This window comes from Pantherophis guttatus, chromosome 2 (assembly GCF_059756535.1).
Source record: "Pantherophis guttatus breed Tessera chromosome 2, ASM5975653v1, whole genome shotgun sequence".
Taxonomy (NCBI): Eukaryota; Metazoa; Chordata; class Lepidosauria; order Squamata; family Colubridae; genus Pantherophis; species Pantherophis guttatus.
In genome coordinates this window covers 112314074-112331396 of record NC_142064.1, presented here as the reverse complement: position 1 = coordinate 112331396, position 17323 = coordinate 112314074, and the positions used below count along the sequence as shown (strand labels likewise).

The following is a 17323-nucleotide window of genomic DNA, read 5'->3' as shown; positions in this document are numbered from 1 at the left end:
CAATCAGCTGTTATATCTTTCGCTTCGCTTCAATGCTGGAAGTTAGAACTGGGTTGACACCTACTGGTGAAAAAAGATATTATACTTCTACATAATCGGAAAAGACCTTGAAAGGAAGCCAGGATTGATAAGGAAAAGAGAAACAAAGTGAAGAAAGGCAAACAACATCTGGGAAAATGGACTATTTTAAATCGAATTCTGTACAAGTGGAAAGAGAAAGAATAGGGAGGACATCTATTGGCAAGACAAGACACCCCCCCCAAAAAAGGCAGCCATAAGATTTGATTTCTGACTGTTTGGGAGTAAATGGTGAGCCTTTTGAAGACCTTCAAAGTAGTGTGGATTGTAAACAATATGGTCCTTTTTTGAACTGTCTTGACTTGCCCTTGAGACTGGACAGCTGACGCTGGTGGATTAACGAGATATGGAGGAACTTGATGGGCCATCCTGGACTATAAATACTGTTTGATACCTTGTTTTCCCCAAAATAAGATATCCCCTGATAATAAGCCCAATCGGGCTTTTGAGTACACGGCAATAAGGCCAAGTGCTTATTTCAGGGTTCAAAAAAATATAAGACAGGGTCTTATTTTTGGGGAAACACGATAGAATATTTTACGAGGTAAAAGAAGAAAAGTTAAACAAGACTTACAAACTTGGACAATTTTGAGGAAGTAAATTGGTAAATTCTGAGGACTATAAATATAGTTGATTCTGAGGAACGGTTCTAGGATTGAGCAAATTCTTCTCTTATTGGTTCTTTGGTGTTCTGGACAACTGGGACATTGGGGTTTTGGTGGATTATTGAGCAATTTCCAGCCCATTAATTCAAATTAAGATGTCACAACAGGGAAAAATTAATATACTTCAAAAAGAAATACAATTGATGTTTCAATATATCCAGGAAGCTATGATAAACAATCATAGAGAGATGAAGAAACAGATGCATGACATAGATGTGAGATTAGGAAACAATTAGCAAATGACAACAAAAAATGAACAAAAAATTCAGAAAATAGAGGAGGAATTAGAAGGAGTGGAGGAAAGAATGGAGGAGATAAATCAACAAGCGGATAAAGATTTGGAAAAGAAAGGAATAACTCTTGAAAAGGAGAGGGCAGTTTATTTTTTAAGATGTCAAAATATAGATGAGGACAAAGAGGAAGATCTGCCAGAAGAGATGAAAGAATTATTGGTGGGGACCCTTGAGACTGAAAAGTGAGAGGTAGACGGGGAGGCAGATGAAATACTTAGATTAAATATGAGTGGTGTAAGGAGACATAAGGTCCCAGGGGGGGAACATGTGAGATTTGTTAAAAAGTCAATAAGAGTCAAAATACTAAAAAGGGCAGAGATGATGGATAGACAACAGAATATTTCTTAATATGGGATTTGTTTTATTAATGGTTAGAAAATAGAAGTAGAAATTGGGAAAATACTACTATGTATACTGCTACATAATGCAATACATTATTATTGCTATATATACTTAAAATTAGAAGTTGAAAGTTTATTACGATGTATGTGTAAATAGTAACATTAGTATTATTATTATGTATAAATTGACCCAGACAATACACTGTTCACCAAACACCTATGGATGTTTGAAAAAAAAGGTGAACAGTAATGGATTCAAGACACAACCCTGTGTGGAACCTGTACTCAAGGAGATGGAGCTGGAAACTTTTCTTCCAACTCGCATAAACTGGGGCCTATCAATAAGGAAATCCAGTATCCAATTACATAAAGGAGTATTAAAACCTAATAGGCCCAGTTTGTTCACCAAATGCTGAGGAATCATTGTGTTGAACACCGAACAAAAATCAATAAGCAGCATTAGCACATGAGTATTCTCCTCCTCCAGGTGAGCCAAGCTAAAATGAAGCACATAAGAAACTGCATCATTTATAGAGCAGTTCTTCCGATAGGCAAACTGTAATGAGTCAAATGTAGGGGGAAGGCATGAAACCATATAGTCCTTTAGCAAACACTACATCATAATGGAAGTGAGTGCAACTGGACAATAATCATTCAAGCATGTGATGATAGGTTTTTGGTCACTGGTACAATGATGGCAGTCTTAAAACATGATGGACTATGGCCTGATGCAATGAGAGGTTGAAGATGTCTGAGAACAGTGGCCAGCAGGTCAGCACACTCCTTAAGTACTCACCCAGGGATATTATCAGGACCAGCTTTCCGAGTATTGACTTCCGCAGGACCTTCCAAACAATAGTTATATCAAACCTGAGTACCTGCTCATCAGGGAGGGAACAAGTTTCCATGCTGGAACGTTAAATGAATTTATTCACACAGATCAAAATGGTTTCTTACCAAAGAGACAGATCAGAGACAATATGAGGACAATCTTAAATACTTTGGAATATTATGAAGTACACCCAGAAAAGTAAATGGTATTGATGTTTCTCGACGCACAGAAGACTTTTGATAATGTGAACTGGCAATTTATGATAAAACAATTGCAACTATAGACTTTGGGGGAAGATTTATAAATATAATTGAGACAATTTATAGTAAGCAATCTGCAAAGGTGATAATAAATGGAGATATGATAGAGAAGGTTAATATTATGAAAGGAACAAGGCAGGGATGTCCTCTATCCCCATTGCTATTTGTGTTGACATTAGAGGTGTTAAATAGAAATATAAGACAATGAAGAGAAAAAAAGGGATGAAAATTAAAAAAGAAGAATACAAACTACAAGCATTTGCAGATTATCTAGTGTTTATTTTAAAGGAGCCTCAAGAAGTAGGATCCAGACTGATAGAACAATTAGAAGAATATGGAGAGATAGCAGGATTGAAAATTAATAAAGATAAAACAAAAATATTGGTGAAAAATATCATAGAGAAACAGAAAAGGGATTTAATGGAGAAATTAGATATTCAGATTACTAAAAAGGTAATATATTTAGGAATACAACTAACAGCCTTATTGATAGGCCCCATAATTACTATAAATTGAAAGGACAAATCGAGACGGATTTGGAGAGATGAAAAAATTTGGAATTATTAATGGGAAGAATAGCGGTAATTAAGATTAATATATTACCTAGATTGTTGTTTTTATTTCAAACAATACCGATAAAGCTGGGAAAAAATATTTTGAAGATCTGAATAGAATGATAATGAAATTTATATGGCAGGGGAAAAAAGCGAGAATCAATATGAAAATGTTATAAGATGCAAGACAAAGGGGAGGATTTGGACTACCAAACTGGGAATTATATTATCAAACAGCAGCATTATCATGGATGAAGGAATGGATTGTATTAAGAAATACAAGGTTATTAACTTTGGAGGGGCACGATTTACAATTAGGTTGGCATGCTTTTTTATGGTACGGGAAAAATAAGATGCATAGCTATTTTCAAAGACATTGTATAAGGAATGCTTTATTAGTAGTATGGGAGAAGGTTAGAGAAAAACATTATTTGAAAATACCAACATGGCTTTCAACAATGGAAGCATTAATACATCCAAATATTTACTAATATGGGGAATATTATCAGATATAAAGATATTTTATCAGAAAAAGGGGAATTGAAAATGAAACAAGAACTAGTAGAACAAGGGATTGATATGGAGTGGTATACACAACTGCTCGTATCTTGCTCAAACACATTAAAACCTTCCCTACCATGAAGCCTATAACCCTTAAATCCCTCCAAAAACTTTTCACCTTCAAGAGCTGATGCAGCTGCAGCCAATTCATGCACCGCGATCTTGGTCAACTCATGAAAATGGGATAGGATGTGAGTAAGAGAGTCAGGCAGAGTTTCCCAAAAGATGTGGATAACATAAACCAAAACATTTTACATTTGTTATATAAGAAAAACAAGACATTCAAGAAGAAACCACCATGGCTGCACTGTTCTGTCTCCCTTACTCACACAGGCAAACGTAATACCAAGCACGCCTGCCAATATTTTATTAGGTAAACAGATTAGAATTCTTGGCAGACCAAGGTTTTGGCAGCAAACTGCTGAATGCCTGCCAAGACCGTTTTCACTCCCATAAAGCAGAAGAGGACTTATCTTCAATCTGTTCCAGGAGCAACAAATTATCCACAGGACAAGAGTTTAGTCAATGTTCAGTCCAAAATATATCCAAGCCGAATTTCAGAGATCACGATGTGACTTTCAGGGTTTAACTTTGTCCGTCACAAAGCCTGAAGAGCAATCCCACCCACTTTTATTCCTGATGGGGTGTGGCTCCGTGACTCAGCTCAATCCCTGGCCCTCCCACGCCTCTTCCGTTGCTGCGCATGCTTCTCCCTCCGACGCTGCCTGGGATCAAGCCAGGATTCATCATCCTCGCTCCCTATCAATTGGTGCTCCGATATGCCTTCCTCCTGGCACATCCCAGGCTGTTCCTCCTGGCCTTCGGATGGAATCTGAGGCATTGCCAGAAAGGAGGGTCCTGGAGAGGGAGGCCGTGTCAGTTCCTCCCCATCACCTTCTGAGTCCTCTTCCTCTGTTAGGACAGGCTCGGGAGTTGGGGTCACAACATGCACAAAGATCTCTCTGACAAACAGAAAGACAAAAAAGGAAAAGGATTATCAGCAGATAGCCGGAACATGCAAAGATGAAGTCAGGAAAGCAAAGGCTCAGAACAAACAGACTTGCAGCAAAAGTCAAAGATAATTTTAAAAAGTTTCTTTCAACATATAAACAACAAGAACAAAGTCAAGGAAACAGTAGGTCCACTAAAGAGAGAAGATGACAAGGAAGTAACAGAGAGAAAGCAGAGATGCTTAACTCATTGTTTGCATCAGTCTTCACATAAAAAGAAATTATAAGCCAACATACAAAAAAAAACCTACTGTAAAAGACAAAACTAGAAATATTAAAAATTAAAATAAGCAAGAAAATGGTAAGAGAACACCTAAGTGACCTTGACAAATATAAATCAACGGGTTGCGACAGATTACATCCCAGAGTTCTGAAGGAGATGTCAGATGTTAACTTCGAACCATTATATCATATCTTTCAAAAATCCTGGAGCACTGGGGAAGTACCTGAAAATTGGAAAAGGCCTGATGTGGTTCCCATCTTTAAGAAACGGGAAGAAAACAGACCCAGGAAACTACAGACCAATCAGTTTAACATCAATACCTGGGAAGATTCTGGAAAAGATAATAAAAAAACCAGATCTGTGAACATCTAGAAACAAATAAAGTTATAACTAAAAGTCAGCATGGGTTGACAAATCATGCCAAACCAATCTTATTTTATTCTTTGATAATTCTTATTTTATTCCAGCGAAATGCTGTGGACATAGTATACTTAGATTTCAGTAAAGCATTTGATAAAGTATGTCAGATATATATTGATGGTCGTGCTCATTTGGTTCTATGAGGAAGTTATTTGGTCAATACAGCTTCAGGTTCAAAAATTCGTTTTATTATTTACAAAATATATACATGCATACAATACTGAACAGGGTGTCCTGTTGCACCTTTTACCCTAACTGTATGACTCAGATGTTGAGAGGAGAGATAAGTTCACGTGTTGTCTTGCTGAGAGATAGATGAGAGAGAGAGAGAAAACAGGGAAGATGTCCAAGTGGTTTCTGGGTAAGAGTCCAATAAAAGAGTTCATTGGCTGATATAGTCACATGTGATGTCTGTAAAGACTTAACCCCTTCTATTCTCTGGTGCATCATATGCAGGCAATATTCTGACAGACCCCTTCTATTGCCAAGTGTGATGGAACAGTGTTCAAAGATAATAATAAACACAAGTATAAGAAAAAATAAATTATAAGTACAATCCAACTGATTTGCAGTGGTTCCAATGTGTTTCACAAGGTACAGGTTTAGTTAAGAAATCGGCAATTTGGTCTTTGGTATCGCAATGAACAAATTCAACAAAACCCTTTTTAACTAGGTCTCTCACATTTTTATAACGTATATCAATATGGCGAGATCTGAAGCTGACATCATCCCTGACTGAAGAGGCTATGACGGACTCATTGTCCTCATGGAGAGTGATAGGTAGTGAAGGTTGTGTCCAAATATCTGAAACTAATTCGTATATCCATGTGAGAAGTGTGCAAGCGTCAGAAGCACTGGCATATTCAGCTTTGGCCGTGGAATTAGCAATGAAGTTTTGGCGACAAACGCGCCAGTCTATGGGACAACCATTTAGGAAGTATATAAAGCCTGATGTGCTTTTTCTTGATTTTTCATCCCCTGCCCAATCGGCATCTGAATAACAGATAAGTTCTGGGGTGACTCCTTCATCAGGTTCTAATAATAAGACCATATCTTTTGTATTATGCAAATATCTGAGTAACCTTTTCATAGCAACCCAATGTTGTTCTTTAGGCTCATCTACTTGTCTAGATAAGAGATTTGTACTTAATGATATATCGGGTCTACTCCATCTGCTGATATAAAGGAGTGATCCTATGATGGATTGATATTGAGTTTTATCATGATGCCTGTTGCCGTCTAGATAAGCAATTTTATTATAGTCAGTGCGCATGGGTGTATCTGTGGGATTGCAGTCTTCCATGCCACATCTTTGTAACAGGTCTTCAATCTTATCCTTTTGTGAGAAGCAAAAACCTCTATCAGTTTTAAAAATTTGTACGCCCAGATATTGATCTATATGACCTAAGGTCTTTAAATTAACATGTTCTCTTTTTTTTTTTTTATTGAAAAAGTTTTACAATTACATTTTCTCCCCAGTTTCTCCCCCCAACCCTCCCTAACCCTCCCTAACCCCCCCTAACCCCCCCTCCGCCCCGGACTTCCACAGAATATAATCCAAATCAAAATCCCCTTTTTATAAAACTTGAACCCCTCCACCCCCTGTATATTTTTCACATCTTCACAAAATTCAAATATTTCTATCTTTATATAATACTTTCAGTTAAAAGCTATCTGATATTTCCTAGTTTGATATTTATTCTGCACATAATCTATCCACTTTTTCCACTCCCATTCCTAAGTCTCTTGTGAGCGATCTTTTAGATATGCTGAAATCTTCGCCATCTCTGCAGAGCTGGCCATCTTCAAAGTCCATTCCTCAATAGTAGGCATAGCTTCATTTTTCCAACATTGACCTATCAGTAATCTTGCTGCTGTTATCATATACAATATCAGCTTTGTTTCACCCAATGTAAAACCCTTAACTATACCCAATAAAAACAATTGTGGAGAAAACTGAATTTTTTTCTTCAAAACATTCTGCATAACCCACCAAATTTTTATCCAAAAAGCCTTCACTTTCTTACAAGTCCACCACACATGATAATATGTGGCATCTAAGCAATCACATCTCCAGCATTTTGGTTGAACATTAGGGTACATGCACGACAATTTCTTAGGATCTAAATGCCATCTATAAAACATTTTATAAAAATTTTCCCTCAAATTCTGCGACTGTGTAAATTTAACATTCTGAACCCATATTTTTTCCCTTTCTCTTTTATATGTCTAACCAATTCTTCCTCATGCATCATTATACCAATTTTTTGGTCCTCTTTCCATCTCAATTGAAGTTGATTATACTGTAACCAAGTTAAATTAATCCCTTCTTCCAACAGCGTTTCTAAAGTCTTCAGTTGCCATCTGCCCGCACCTGCAAAAAGAACTTCTTTATATAAACCCCCCCCCGAGTGACATTATATTTGTATTCCACATGATATGACCAAGATCCAGCCATAGCGGTATTTTGTAATCCCATTTGAGTCAGTGCTTCTTCCAAACTCTCATCAAGGAGTCTCTAAGTATGTGACTTTTAAATACTTTATCCACTTTGTTCTCATAAAATAAGTAGGCATGCCAACCAAATTCAAGATCAAAGCTTTCTATATTCAATATTCCAGTCTTTTTCCTTCCAAACCAATCACTTGCTTGGGTCAAAGCTGCTGCTTCATAATATAATTGTAGGTTTGGAAGTTTAAGACCTCCCCTTTCTGGAACATCTTGCATAATTTTCAGTTTCACTCTCGTTTTTTTCTCGTTCCAGACAAACTTATTCAGTCCACTTTGCCATTCTTTCAATTGTTTATCACTTTTAAGCACCGGAATCATTTGAAACAAAAAAAGAAATTTTGGCAAAATGTTCATCTTAACTGCTGCTATTCTTCCAAGTAAAGACAGCTGCAGTTTTTTCCAAGTCTCCATATCTTTCTGTACGTCTCGCCACAACACCTCATAATTATTTTGAAACAGTTTCATATTTGATTCTGCAACCTGAACTCCTAGATATTTAACCTTTGGTACTATCTCAAAACCTGCCTTGCTTTCAAGTTCGTGTTTTTGATCTTGTGTCGTATTTTTAACTATCATCTTAGTTTTTTTCTGGTTCAATCTAAATCCTGATACTGTACCATAATCTTTTATAATGTCTTTCATCTGGATTATTGATTCCATCGGCTGTGTTAGGGTAACAACCAGATCATCTGCAAATGCCCTTATTCTGTAATCCTCTTGCCTTATCACTATTCCTTTCAAGGTACTCGAATCCCGTATTGTATTCAACAAGACTTCTAATGTTAAAATAAATAACAATGGGGATAACGAACAACCTTGTCTTGTTCCTTTTTCAATATTAAAATCTGTTGTCAAGCTTCCATTAATAATAATCTGTGCCTTTTGTTCTTGATAAATTGCTGAAACCGCCTGTATAAATTGATCCCCAAAGTCCATCTTTTTTAAAGTCTTTAATAGAAAATTCCAATCCACTCTATCAAAGGCCTTCTCCGCATCCAAGAAGACCAGCACTGCAGGGATCTGTTTATTCTTCTCAAGATATTCCAGTAAATCTATAACTTGCCTTACATTGTCCTTCATGTATCTGCCTTCTATAAATCCCGCTTGGTCACAATGAATCACCTCTTGAATAACTGGCATCAACCTGTTGGCTAATACTTTTGCAAATATTTTATAGTCATTATTCAGAAGAGATATTGGTCTAAAATTCTCAGGTTTTTTAGGACCTATTTGCTCTTTCGGTATCAATGAAATATAAGCTGTTTTCCATGATGGGGGTATTTTACCCCCTTGTTGTATACTACAAAATAAATCTTTAAGATGCTCAATCATTTCTGCTTGTAAAGTTTTATAGTACACCGCAGTTAAACCATCCGTCCCAGGAGCTTTAGCTGTTTTCAATTGTTTAATTGCGGCAATAATCTCCTCAGTTGTTATAGGATAATTCATTCTCTCCTTTTGTTGATTGGTAATTTTTGTAACTCTTTTATTTTCTAAATATTTTTCTATAAGTCCATTCTGCGTGTCATCTTTGGCATATAATTTAGTGTAATAATCTACAAAAACTTCTTTAATTAATTTTTGTTGAGAAATTTCCTTCCCTCCAATATCAATACTATCAATAATCCGTGCACTCTGCTTCTTCCTTAGTGTATAAGCCAACCATCTGCCCGGTTTGTTAGCGTTACAAAATGTGTTGTGTTTCGCATATTGTAAATTTGTTGCTGTTTGTTCCGCCATAAGCATTTGAAATTGATCTTTCAGAAGTTTTATAGCTCCACGTATTCTTTCATCTGTTGGGTTTTTTTATAAGTAACAGTTCTTTATTCTTTATTTCTACTTCCATTTCAGATCTTTTCTTTTGTCAATTCAATTTGTGTTCAGAGTTCATATGAATGAGTACCCCTCTCATATACGCTTTACTCGCATCCCACACGATTTCCATAGGGGTACCCTTATTCAAATTCATTTCAAAAAATTCTTTCATCTGCTTTTTAAGTTCTGTTATATTTTTTTCATATCTAAACAAATTTTCATTTAATCTCCATGATCTTCTCTCAGTCTTTCCCATCTCAATTAAATTAACATGTTCTCTTAATTTGTTTGCAAATTGTTCGCTGGATTATATGTTGGGCCCGATATAAATCAAATCATCAACATAGATTAAAATAATTTCTTTTCCCCCTTCATAAGGTTTTGTCATTACGCACTGGTCTGATCGAATTTGATTATACCCCATTGATTTTAAAATTTTGGTAAGGCAGTCAAACCAGAGTTTGCCTGATTGTTTTAAGCCGTATAACCCTTTGTGTAGCCTCCATGTTTTGCCGAATTAAACTTGGAATCCTGGTGCCCCATTGACATAAATTTCCTCCTCTAATGGTGCATAGAGGTATGCGGTTTGGACGTCAAATTGGTAGACTTCTTGATTTATTTTTTTTAATTTTTGATTTATATGCCGCCCTTCTCCGGAGACTCATTTGAGACAATGGCTTTGAGACAATGGCTGATTTGAGACAATGGCTGAAGTCAGTGCCGTTTTTACACTTTCTGGTTTTACTGTGGGTGAGTAAGTTTCATCATAATCTTCGGGAAAGCATTGGGCAAAACCTTGGGCTACGAGGCGTGCTTTGTATAGATTTTTTTTTTTTTTAATTTGATTTATATGCCGCCCTTCTCCGGAGACTCAGGGCGGCTTACAATGCGTTAAGCATTGATATGTGTTGTCAGGGAGTGTTTTAATTTTGTAAACCCATCGCGTGCCAATCGGGTGTTTGTGTTGTGGAGGTGTTGTTTTTGTGAATACTTTTAAATTTATTAAACAGTCCATTTCTTTGGACATAGCGTCCCACCATTTTAATTGTTCTGATTCCAGTAATTGGAGCATGTGTTTAAAATTTTTTGGAGTGATGGGTATTTGGTTTGTCTGTGTCACATTGTTCACATCAAATCTTTTAGGTGGGATGCCTTGTGTAATTCGTTTGGATTTTCTGATTAGTAGTTGTGTATCTGTGTTGTTTGTTCGTGGTGTAATTTTTGGTGTTGTTGTTTGTACATGTTGAATTCTCTGTGGTGTATCTAATGTATTTGTTTCTTGGGTTAATACGTATGAGTCATTTGAGTGTATTTTGGTCCAGTTGTGGTTTTCTATGAATGTGGCTGAATGGGAAATTATTACTGTGTTGTTGTTTTTTATGAATCGATATGCTTTCAAACCTGGTGCATATCCTACAAAACGTAATTTTTTGGACACCTCATTCCCCTTCCGTCTGAGTGGTTTGGGGATATTGACGTATGCATAGCAGCCAAAAACACGAAGATGTGTGAGGTGTGCTTGAGTGCCATATACAAGAAAGTAGGGCGTTTGGTTAATAACCTTATTCCATGTGCGGTTAAAAGTGTAATTGACATATACAAGGGCTTCTGCCCAATAACTAGGGGGTACATCAGCATCTAACATGACGCTGCGCATCATGGTTTGTAATATTCCATTTTTTCTTTCACAAATCCCATTTTGCTGGGGGGGTAAAAGGAGATGTTTTGTAGTGTATAATGCCTTTGGAGTCAATCCAGTTTTGAAATTGTACAGATGTGAATTTGGCTCCACAATCTGTTTGAATTTTCTTTAATTTGATGTTGTGTTGGTTTTGTATGAGTGTAAAATTTTTTTATTTTTTTGGAATGCTTGAGATTTTTCAGTAAGGGTATAGATATGTCCGAAACGACTGAAATCATCGACTAAGTTCAAAAAATATTTGCATTTGCCCAAATAAAGTGGAAAAGGGCCTACAATGTCAACGTGTACCAATTTGTATATGTGTTTTGATCGTCTGGTGCTGGTGTGGGGAATTGGGGCTGCCTTTGATTTTGCAGCTTTACAAATCTCACAGTCAAGTTGGATAGGGCAATCCTTAGTGTATATGCCTTGGGAAAATTTTTGAGTATTGTCTACAGCAGCAGTATTGGCATGTGCTAAACGTCTGTATAATAAATGGGCACAATTATCGTGTAAATGAGTTTGAATTTTTGTTTTTGAGGTTCGTTGGTTTTGTGATGTGGGTGAAGTTGGAGAGAGGTGTGGTGTGGTGTGTTGGTCGTTATGTGATTCGGAAGTGTCATGTGTATTGGTATGGTGAGGTGTGGTACCTTCGTGGTGGGTGTCAGGGGTCGGGATGATTGTCAGGGTCAGGTATCGATGAGGATTGAGGTAGTTGAGTCGTGGGTGAGGATGATGTAAAGGAATCTGGAATAAGAAAAGGTAAATCATTAATGACAGAAATATTAGCAATAATAGTGTTATCATGTTTGGATTTTATAAAACTGTGTTGATCATCAAGAGATACTTTAAAACCGATTTTACCTAATTTTGAAGTACTCAAAATATTGTGGCCAAAGGTAGGTGTATAGCGCACTTGACTAACTTCCCCTATACCGCATATAAAGATAGATCCTTCATATTCAACTGTATTGGAAGTACCATTTGCTGCTGTAATTGAAATATTGGTTGGGTGAATATCATATAATATGGATTTGTCATTGGTGGTATGGTGTATGCTTCCAGAATCGATGACCCATAGGTGCGTGGTGTCACGCAGGTATTGTTGGGTGTTGGGAAAGATGCCGAATGTTTGGGATTCGGAGTTAGAATATATAGATTGTTCAGTATGTTGTCCCCTTCTGTCTTTATAATCTTTGTGTGTGGGACCCTTTCTAATGTAAAATTCAGTGGCCATGGATCTTTCAGGTTCAGTATGTTCTTTGATAGTATGATTTCTTTTGTTAGTCTTGTCTGTAGGGGTGTATCCCCTTGTATCATGAGTGTGGGTGGTGTTGTCACCGTGTGAAGGATGGAAGTTGTAGGTATGATGATGTCCTCTATAGTTACAATAATTAAAATTATTTTGATATTGAGAGGGGTGTTCCTGCCAGTTTTGGTAGAATGGTTTGTGTGAAGGATGGGAATCATGTTTAGGGTAAAAAGGGTGGTCAAAAGAAGTAGGGTATGTATCAGTATGATAAAGTCTTCTATCTTCGTCTATTAATTTGGATTTGATTTCAGCAACAGTGTACATGTGGGGGGATAAGGAGTGGAGACTATTAATGAATCCTGACCAACCAGGAATGTGTTTAATAGAATTGAAAATGATACCAATCATGGCAGTTTCAGGTACAGGATGATTGCGTTGAATCAGTTGTTTTCGCATAGATTCAAGGTGGAAAAGATGTTTGGCCATAGATGTGCCAGGTTTATATATGGTGCTATAAAAGTCACCGGCAAGAGTAGCGATAGTTGCAGGTGAGGGTTTGTTGTAATGGTTTTGTAAGTATTGCCATACTTCTTGTGCAGTAAAGCCTGTAGGTATAGAATGAACAATATCACTTTCTAAAGTTGACATAAGAGTGGCATAAACACTATTGTGAAGAAAAGTTAAGTCAGATGACCTAGGTTTAGTAGGGGGAGATTCAATTATAAGAAATGTGCCTTCTCTTAAAAGATGTAAATGAGTTTCTTGTTCCCAAGTAGGGAAATTATTACCTGAGGTTTGTAATTTTTTGAAGTTTGGTGATAAAGGTAATGGGCCATGTTGTTTAAAATGTTGCAAAACAGTTTCAATTTCTAAAGATAAATTTACATTAGTAGATAAAGACAAAGAATGATTAGTTTCAATATTTAAATCATTACAGTTTACAGTAATAGAAGGCTAAAATGAGTTACTGTCAGCAGAGATAGGTAATTGAACGCCGGATTGTTGATTGGAGTCGTTTGGTGTGAGAGAAGATGTTGCAGGTGATTCAACGATAGGAGGAATAATGGAGGTGGTGGTTGTTTGATTCGGAAGAGCTGCTGTGACGGCGTCGGCTGCTGTAGAAGGTAGGTTGGCTTTTGATGCAAAGGCTGCAAAAATCGTGTGAATTTGTTGTTTGGACAGGGCATCTGTAGTGTTGGAGGCGGCAGCGGCGGCATCTTCAGCGATAAGGGGGGAGTGAGGCGGCGGCTGCAAAGACTGAAAAGGATCTTTTTACATTGGAAACAATATTGGTATCAGTAGAAATATATGCAGCTGCTGCAGCTGCAGCAGTATAGATGGGGAGGTCTGCAGCGGTGGCAAAAATAGAAAAGTTCTGAAAATTTAAAAAAAAATTGGGAGGATTCGAACTCGGTGCTCTGGATGAAGAAGGTAGGGAATCAGTCTGAATATCTCCAGTTGTGGGGTGGGTAGTAGGATGTATGGGGGTAAGGGGGTTGGTTGAGACCTTGTGGTCTGAAGTGGTAGACGTCATTTTGTTTAAAGTGTGGTCATATAAATTGTCGGCCATTTTGTGGACCGCATGGTGGAGTGTGGGGGCTGCCATTTTGTCAGCCATTTTTGAAGCCATGCTTTCGGGGAAGGTGGAAGCCATATTGGGAGCAATAAAGTCAATAGGTGGGGAGGGAGGATTTTTAATAAAATGGTTGTTTAAAAGGTCAGTCTGGGAATCTATGGGTTGAAGCAAAAATTGTCGCTTACCAGGTCTGGTGAGGTTGAAAGGGTGTTCAACAGTTCAAGAGTTCTTTGAGGAGTCCAGCCTGCATTTAGCAGGCCTGTCGCATATAAAGCTTGATATAAATGCTGTTTTCGAGAAGCTTGAGAAAATAAAAGTTGGTCTGAAGTTATAGGGTTGGAACAGACAAGGGATTCAGAAGGTTGAAGTCCTTGATGAAAGTCATGAGGTGGAGTAGAATTGAGAACGAAGCAAGGTTGTTGTAAGCATGGTTCTGTTCTTTCGGTGTTCGGGTGAAGAGGAGAAAAAAAAATTGGGTCCTTTCGTAAAGAGGTTTGTACTTGCGTAGCTTCAATAGAAAGTTTTTTTAGTCTTTTGGATAATGATTGGTGCTGTTTTGTTAAGGATACAGTTAATGCATCAATCTCTTGTAAAGATAATTCGTTCAGGTTCAAGGATTCCATGTTAGGAAAAATCGTTCTATATTTTAAAATTTACAAAAAAAATTCATATACCTGAGCAATAATTTATCATCCTCTGCTACCATTTGTCAGATATATATTGATGGTCGTGTTCATTTGGTTCTATGAGGAAGTTATTTGGTCAATACAGCTTCAGGTTCAAAAAGTTGTTTTATTATTTACAAAATATATGCATGCATACAATAATGAACAGAGTGTCCTGTTACACCTTTTACCCTAATTGTATGACTCAGATGTTGAGAGGAGAGATAAGTTCACATGTTGTCTTGCTGAGAGATAGATGAGAGAGAGAGAAAAAACAGGGAAGATGTCCAAGTGGTTTCTGGGTAAGAGTCCAATAAAAGAGTTCATTGGCTGATATAGTCACATGTGATGTCTGTAAAGACTTAACCCCTTCTAGTCTCTGGTGCATCATATGCAGGCAATATTCTGGCAGACCCCTTCTATTGCCAAGTGTGATGGAACAGTGTTCAAAGATAATAATAAACACAAGTAGTTTCATTGCCTGCAAGCAGACTTCACATCTTGATATAAAAATCCTAGCCATAAACTCTATAAAGGGATCCCACAATTTAGCAGGGATTTAATTGGTCTCCATTGCATTTCAAGGAAGTTCTGTATGAAAAGAAATACAATGCTTCTCAAATATTGTGCCAAATAGTTTTATTTATCCTTTGCATAAGGAATTTGCGGATAATAAGGTAGGAAATAGCTTTCTTTTAAAATTAAGAAATGTTACATTTCTTGTGATAAAACATTTCCTTAAAACAACATTGGGAATCTCATTTACTTGTGCAGTTATAATTTTTGTTCTTTGTTCTACATTGTAATAAAGTGTGTGATAGTATGAAACACTCCTTCTTTGCTTCTATAGAGCTTCCTTCATTCTGCAGTGCCAGCTAATGAATTCAATTTTTTTTCTTCCTTCCCCTCCTCTGCAGACAGTGTCTGAAACCAAGGAGAGTATCCTGGGTGGGGTGCTGAGGGTGCTTCTTCACAGCATGGGCTGTACACCTAGTGCTGCCTTCTTACAACACTGCTTTGCCACTCAGAGAGCACTAGTGAGCAAGGTGAGTCTGCTTGGTGAGGAAAGTCTCGTGGGATGCAGTTCCTTCTAGTCAATCTGCAACTTTTGCAAGGATCATCATCTGCTAGGGGACCTCTTGCTTGCCCAGATGCTTCCTTGTCTAAGATTTGTCTGCTGTTGTCCAGAGCAGTTTTCCTCAGTCAGTATACTTCAGATGTGGAACAGCCCACATAAAAAGACTGTCACATTGTTCAAGGTCCAGTGGGAGGCATGGGTTAGATTTTACTGTTCTGGATGTTTTAATACCTTAGGTTTTAGAAGTGATACACAATTGGGTTATATATTTCACTAATACAAATTGGGTGGAATCTCCAATACTTTCTGCCCATCCTTTACAACAAACAGAATGGGTATACTCTAGCCCCCTTGATTAAACAATGATATTGCCTTTTCTGTTGCAGCACCTGCCCTTTATCCTTCTAGAACAGTGTTTCCCACCTTAGCCATTTTAAGATATATAGGCTTCAAGTCTTCAATTCTGGGAGTTGAAGTTCACACATCTAAAAATTCCTAAGAAATTGGGACACACTGCTCTAAAGATTTGTATAACTTCTACTCTGATTTATGTTCAAAAAGTCCCTGAAAATCTGACTGTCACCTCAAGACTTGAGCCCTTATAGAATTTCATTTGTTTAAAGGATTATCTTTTCAAATATATTTAATTGGTGTTTCTTATTATTTTATTATTTTTATTATGTTTTAATGCTGTATGCTGCCCAGAGTCTTATAGAATTTGGTGGTCTTCCACATCTATTGAATAAATAACAAATTAGAAAAACAATTTTTATCATTGTCAAATCAGATAACTTGAATCTCATGCTTACAGTTTCCTGAAATGCTTTTTGAAGAAGACACTGAACTGTGTGCTGATCTGTGCCTACGTCTCCTACGCCACTGTAGTAGCAGAGTAGCCATCATTCGCACCCATGCAAGCACCTCTCTCTATCTTCTCATGAGACAGAACTTTGAGATTGGCAATGTAAGTGATATTGGGAAAAGGTGTGGGAGGGCATTAAGGGGTAGGACAGTTCCCCCATGTACCTGCTGTTCTGAGGGCAGAGCAGCTACCTTTTTCTCCCTTCCAATTTTCAATGTTTTAGGCCCAGGACCTATTTTACATTACTTTACAAGGTATTATGGACATTGTTTATATATCTAGTTGCTTACTGCATTTATAATACATTTTTTTCCTATTCACATACTGTGTCTTTCTATTTTGTTGTCTCCCTCCCCCCAAACTCCATTCTTTATTATTTTGTTATTAAGATAGATTGGGCTAAAATATACTGCTTGATCCCATGATATGTATATAGGTATGTATATATGTATGTGTATATATATATGTGTGTGTGTGTTTGTATATGTGTGTGTGTGTGTGTGCGCGCGCGCGCATGTGTATAGGCCTGATAGAAACTGAAAATGTCACCTTTTCAAAATGCAATGAGCCATCATCATTTCCTTTGTGCTTCTTTGCAAAGCACTTAGCACTTCTGGGCATTTGCCTGAGAAGTTTTTGCCTTGTG

At 37.3% G+C, this 17323-nt stretch overlaps 1 protein-coding gene across 19 annotated transcripts in view; it reads left to right on the top strand.

The window, feature by feature from the left end:
• DOCK6 (dedicator of cytokinesis 6) overlaps positions 1 to 17323 on the top strand; it is a 185925-nt gene that overhangs the window by 123805 nt on the left and 44797 nt on the right. For all 19 annotated transcript variants that reach the window (XR_015732802.1, XR_015732803.1, XR_015732804.1 and 16 more), the window contains 2 exons: positions 15655 to 15783; positions 16627 to 16779. Coding sequence is in view for 16 of the 19 variants with exons in the window: in XM_034437790.3 (XP_034293681.1) it covers positions 15655 to 15783; positions 16627 to 16779 (282 nt within the window). In the remaining 3 variants the exon portion in view is untranslated. The remainder of the gene's footprint in view (positions 1 to 15654; positions 15784 to 16626; positions 16780 to 17323) is intronic.